A 6,450-nucleotide genomic window follows, 5' to 3' on the forward strand; every position below is an offset into this window, starting at 1 on the left:
AACACATGATAATCTAAAACGGGCTGATGTGGCTCTAGAGTCGTTACAGTTTATATGTCGTAAAGTTGAATTTTTTTATGCAGATTAGTAGTGCAGATAGTAATAATAATGATGATCATTTTAATATAAAAACGTTAATGATTAATTGATAATCGAGCTTTAATTCTTCCGACGATCGATTAAGAAAATTTCATTGAATGCCCGTCCCTACTGGAAACGTCCAGTTCACACACGAAGAAGAAACAAACAATACAATAAGTTTCCTGGACATGAAAATTACACACAGGGAAGATGGCCGCCCGGGAGCCGCCCGGGAGCCGCCCGGGAGCCGCCCGGGAGCCGCCCGGGAGCCGCCCGGAGCCGCCCGGGAGCCGCCCGGGAGCCGCCCGGAGCCCCCGGGCCGCGGGAGCCGCCCGGGAGCCGCCCGGTGCCAGAGGAGATGGGGCAGATGTGACCCGTAAACTGCCTATTTTGTTATAAGAAAGTCTATATTACAGAAGTGGCTGAAGCTCCACTATTACAGGACTGATTTTCTGCTTTTCCTCTTAATCCTAATAAAGAAGAAGTATACAGATAATGAATGTATTTTTTTCTTCAATCGCCACCTCCTCTGTCTCTGATTTTCATTTTTTATGCATAAATAAAATTAACAGTAAAATGAACCATGACTCGTTTTGTTTTAAAATGTCCTGTCACACACACACACACACACACACACACTACGCACAGACACACACTACGAACAGACACACTGTGCACACACACACACAGACACACACACACACTACGCACAGAGACACACACTACACACAGACAGACACACACAGACACACACACTACGCACACTAGAGATGCGCGGATGGGCTATTTTTTCATCCGCAACCGCGACACAAAACTCATCATCCGCCCGCTGTCCATTTTGCACCGAAGGTTTTCAAAACCGCACCCGCCCGCCATCTGCCCATTGATTTTAGATTTTAGAACAATCATACAGCAAACAAACTAAGGAGCCTCGATAAAAATGCAAACTCTATAGCTCATTCATTCCAAAATTGGCTCAGCGTGTATGTTCACATTCTTAATTGTCCGTAACAACCCCAGACTTACCTGGTTTTCTTGCGCAGCTAATTAATTGACAACGTTTTCCGATGAGGCTATTTTTGAACCTTCTTGCCTTCGTGTTGGATGTTGTTACATTCTGAACATTCTGCCATTGCCCGATGTTATTTCAAAGTCATAGCCTCACTCCATCGGTCTTTCTTTAAGTTTTAAAAACCCCGAGTGGCAGTCTACGCTATAATGTCTGCGTGTTTTAAAATATAACTGATATCGAAACAAAATAGACACATCATCTCATCCAGATGAACCTTTATTGAAATCAGGCAATACCCTCTTTATATTCCAATTGAAATAGGCAAGAAAAAATATGCATAACTAAATAAATATGGCCTTATAGCCACTTATGTGTTGGCAAACAGCTGAAATAAATTAGAAATAATAAAATAAACTGCATATAATATGTGCCTCGTAAACCTTAGGCATCAATAACCCGACACAACCTTAACCTTCAGAACATAAAAACGAGGTCAAATGGGCTAATTAAACTGGGCTAATGGGCTAATAAACACAACCCAGTGGATTATGTGTGTTCTTTTTGTGACAGAAGAGGTGCTGATGATGTTAAGTGTGTCCTGTGCGTGTAGCGTACAGGAGATACTTCATGTTTTAGCTTTTCAGCGATCATACGTGTGCAGATTGTATGTGTGCAGGTTTAGCGCATCTCTTTATTTCAGTCATTTCACTCATGTATGGTCACTTTATTTATGTTAGTGACGTTATTTATATTCTTCAATTTATTTATGTCGCTACTGTTGAGGGGAAAAGACTGGAAAATGTTCATGTCCCAAGACTGCACGTGTATGTGTAAGTGTGTATTGTCTTGTCTCCTGCAGCTGCCCAGCCCCCCTCTCTGAGCCCTGATCTGACTCAAAACATTAAACAAGAACAAAACGTCAGACAGGAGGAGGAACAGCTGCAAGTGTGAGTCTCAGACACTTTCAAACTGCAGTTCTTTATTTGGTTATTTCTCTCATTATTCATTTCTTTATTTCACATCCACAGAGAGGACACACAGGAAGAGGACAACAGAGCAGAGACACACGTCCACAGAGAGGACACACAGGAAGAGGACAACAGAGCAGAGACACATGTCCACAGAGAGGACACACAGGAAGAGGACAACAGAGCAGAGACACACGTCCACAGAGAGGACACACAAGAAGAGGACAACAGAGCAGAGACACACGTCCACAGAGAGGACACACAGGAAGAGGACAACAGAGCAGAGACACACGTCCACAGAGAGGACACACAAGAAGAGGACAACAGAGCAGAGACACACGTCCACAGAGACACACAGGAGAGGACACAGAGACACACGTCACAGAGAGGACACACAGGAAAGGACAACAGAGCAGAGACACACGTCCACAGAGAGGACACACAGGAAGAGGACAACAGAGCAGAGACACACGTCCACAGAGAGGACACACAGGAAGAGGACAACAGAGCAGAGACACACGTCCACAGAGAGGACACACAGGAAGAGGACAACAGAGCAGAGACACACGTCCACAGAGAGGACACACAAGAAGAGGACAACAGAGCAGAGACACACGTCCACAGAGAGGACACACAGGAAGAGGACAACAGAGCAGAGACACACGTCCACAGAGAGGACACACAAGAAGAGGACAACAGAGCAGAGACACACGTCCACAGAGAGGACACACAGAAGAGGACAACAGAGCAGAGACACACGTCCACAGAGAGGACACACAGGAAGAGGACAACAGAGCAGAGACACACGTCCACAGAGAGGACACACAGGAAGAGGACAACAGAGCAGAGACACACGTCCACAGAGAGGACACACAGGAAGAGGACAACAGAGCAGAGACACACGTCCACAGAGAGGACACACAGGAAGAGGACCACAGAGCAGAGACACACGTCCACTCGGAGACCGAAGGAGAGACAGAACACTCTTCTGACACTGACAGTGATGAAGACTGGAGGGCTCCACTCAGCCATTCACACATGGACACAGGGTCTGACGAAGACGAGTCTGCACCAGAGACCAGAGCCACCGTGAACACTGGAGACATGTCAGGAACTGGAGAAGGAGATGAGGGCAAGAAACCCAAGTGCTCTGTTTGTAAAGAGAGATTTGGGTCTAAATATAAACTACAAATACACTGCAGAGTTCACACAGGAGCAGAACCTTTCAGCTGTTCAGTCTGTAAGAAAGAGTTTGCTCATAGATCTGCTCTCAAAACACACATGAGGACACACACAGGAGCAGAACCTTTCAGCTGTTCAGTCTATAAGAAAGAGTTTGCTCATAGATCTGCTCTCAAAACACACATGAGGACACACACAGGAGCAGAACCTTTCAGCTGTTCAGTCTGTAAGAAAGAGTTTGCTCATAGATCTGCTCTCAAAACACACATGAGGACACACACAGGAGCAGAACCTTTCAGCTGTTCAGTCTATAAGAAAGAGTTTGCTCATAGCTCTAATCGCAAAAGACATATGAGGATCCACAATAGACCGCATGTCTAACGCTCTAGCCTCCGCTTTCCAAAAATAATCCTATTTGTAATATAGAGCCTGGTTTCATTTGTTTAATTCTGCTTTTTATTTGTTTATTATTGCAGTTTGTGTATTTGCCAGTTTATTGTACATTTTCAAGAGTTTTTAGGGATAAGTAAGTTATAAGTAAGTTATTATCGTTTCTTGTCAATTTATTTTCAAAAAAATATATTTTATTTCAAAATGTGTAATCCTTTTCTACTGTTCTCAATTTCAAAATCACTTTAGTTTTTCTCCCAATATATTACATAATTTTGATCTTTTTATTCATGCATTATATTATTTTTGAATTTGAATGTCTGTAAATTGAATCTGTATATATGTAAGAAATAATAAACCTAATCTTCAACATTACCAAGTGCAGCCACAGAGGGCGCTGTTGTCTAAAAAAATAAATAAATTAAAATCTAAATAAATGTGTTCATTACTGGACTTCCGATTTAAACACATTTGTATCCTGACGTGTTAACTCCAAAATCACCATTAGGCCCTATTTGTATTAAATGTTAGTTTTAGTTTCTGTATTACAAGAAATAATTTAGTGTATGAGTTTGAATTTGAAACATATTATACAAATATACTTAAGATTCAGAACAAAAACTATTCAAACATCTTCAAATTCAGAATCTGATGGGAGCAAATTATCTTTCTCACGTGTCACTTGGATCTGAGACAGGTCAAATGTCTCTAGTCAATCTGCAGATCCCAAACAACTGAAACTCTGAAAGATGAAAAATGAAAAACGCAGAGGACATATTTCTCTTTGGGGACAATTTAACTCGACCGACTAAAGCCAAGCACACAGGTCATAATGTTCACAAGCAGCTTTTATTGTCAACATAACCGCACAAATGTCAGTAGTTCTGCAACAGCAAATAAAACAATAAATTAACATGATAAACTTAAAAAAACAAAAAAAAAAAAAACAGATCCAATGTCTCTAGAAATGTGGTGTGTGGGTCCTTCAGGCTCCTCCCTCAGTGTCCTGTTCAGGAGCTCTTCTCGAAGGCTTCGGGAGGTCCAGGTTCAGCCGGTGCTCTTGAACTCCCCGCTCTTGGTGATGGACAGTTTGCTGGGGCTGGTGGGGGACAGGCCGTTGCGCAGGTTGGCTGTGGTGTAGCGCTCTTTGACCTGGGTTAAAGCCGAGATGAGGCGGGAGTTCGCCGCGTCCAGAGAGAGGATCCGCTTCTCCTGATGGACACAAGATGGACAAAAGGTTAGTTTAGGGTTTATTTTTTATATATAGCGTATTTTTCTGATTATAAGTCACGCTTTTTTTCATGGTTTGGGTGTTTTCTGCAGCTTATATATTAAAATTTTCACACTGAAGCGGCGAGAGATTCTAGTCTTGTGTGTGAGTATCTGCTGCTCCTGTTCCTCCTGTACCACTGTCACTTCACTCTACTGCACATGTCTCCTGCAGAAAGAGCCTCTGTTCTGTCTGTATCATGTCAGTCGATCGCACCATTACTTCTGCACCACTGAACAATTTAACATTTAAACAAACTTGTAAAGACGACTGAGAAGACTGAACACAAATGAACCCAAAAAGAAAATCATATTTTGCAGATTACAAACTGTGAGTAGTGAAATCTGCAGCTGAAAACGGTAATCGAGCAGCAGAAAGAAAGTTCAGAGTGAGAGACCCACGGAGAGTTCCACACCTCACAGAGGTAAGCGCATCACTTTAGAATCACACTGTTAGCAATCGAACATTGATGTAAATTGGGCTGAATACATTCTGTACTGTACAGGAGACACGACAGGGAAGAGACTGATTGACAATGGTCTACAATCCCTTAGCCAATCAGGACGCAGGGAGAGGAACACAATATGTATTCATATGCTGTATAAAAGAAGCATGCAAAATTGCAAATAAATAAATAAATAAATAAGCGACACAGTTATTGCGGTTTTGAGGGACAACTGTATCTAAAATATTGAAACATGTTGTGAGAAGGTGTGTCTAACGTCTGACCGGTCGTGTAGAAGCAGCACCCCCTGTGGACAGAGAGTGGTACAACAGCTGATTGTGCATTAAAATCTAAATCCTGTACAGCAGTGTTTTCCAAAGACTGGATCGCGACCCTCACATTGGTCCCAAGAGATTTTCTTGTCACGATTTGCTTTTATGTCTTCAATATACAGTTGTGACACTGATCTGCGTGTTGCGCTCTCCTCTTCATTTAATGTCCAAATAGGCGACTTATGGAACCTTTAATGACTCTTTTTCATTATTTAAAACTACTTGAGTGATACTAATTGTTCAGTCACTCAGTCAACAATAAAATATCCTCATTAATGTTCAGTAATACTCAAATCCACCTTTATTTTGTGATTTATGAATAATGTCTATTGACTTTGGTCACAAAGTTTTGTGACTTAAAATATGGGTAAAGTTTGAGAAACACTGGTGCAAAGTTTTACCTGAGCGTCTATGATCTTCTGCTTGGCCTCTGTGACGGCCTGCATCTCTGCATGGTCCCTGTGGAGCTCCTCCTCCACCGCCAACAGCCTGCACATGCACACAAACACACACACACGTGAACAATGGGAAATACTCTCACAGCACAATATATTGCCAGAGTCAGACCTTTTCTCTCTCAAGCCAGTGCAGAGACTTTAATACATGCTTTTATTACAAATCGTGTTGATTATTGTAATGCTCTCCTTTCTGGTCTTCCAAAGAAATCTACAGCTCCACTACAGCTCCTCCAAAACTCTGCAGCACGACTGCTGACAAGGACCAGGAAGCGAGAGCACATCACCCCAGTACTGAAGTCTCTGCACTGGCTC

At 42.5% G+C, this 6,450-nt stretch overlaps 1 protein-coding gene across 1 annotated transcript; it reads right to left on the reverse strand.

Annotated features, from left to right (window-relative positions):
* Window positions 1–4,610: 4,610 nt before the first annotated feature.
* LOC110173053 (ras GTPase-activating protein nGAP-like) lies at window positions 4,611–6,177 on the reverse strand. The gene is made up of 2 exons (XM_020939027.2): window positions 6,082–6,177; window positions 4,611–4,845 (listed from the first exon to the last, which is right to left on the reverse strand). Exons 1-2 carry the CDS (start codon window positions 6,175–6,177, stop codon window positions 4,681–4,683), a joined length of 261 nt encoding a protein of 86 aa, XP_020794686.2. The 3' UTR covers window positions 4,611–4,680.
* Between the last annotated feature and the right edge of the window lie 273 nt (window positions 6,178–6,450).

This window comes from Boleophthalmus pectinirostris, unplaced genomic scaffold, assembly GCF_026225935.1.
Source record: "Boleophthalmus pectinirostris isolate CB_2022bp ecotype Guang Dong unplaced genomic scaffold, ASM2622593v1 HiC_scaffold_23, whole genome shotgun sequence".
In the NCBI taxonomy this organism is placed as follows: domain Eukaryota; kingdom Metazoa; phylum Chordata; class Actinopteri; order Gobiiformes; family Gobiidae; genus Boleophthalmus; species Boleophthalmus pectinirostris.

Excerpts from the sequence above, each read along its gene's own strand:
- LOC110173053 (XM_020939027.2), bottom strand. The coding sequence starts at position 6,177 with ATGTGCAGGCTGTTGGCGGTGGAGGAGGAGCTCCACAGGGACCATGCA. Across the intron at positions 4,846-6,081 it reads AGAAGATCATAGACGCTCAG|GAGAAGCGGATCCTCTCTCT; the intron begins GTAAAACTTTGC and ends TGTGTCCATCAG.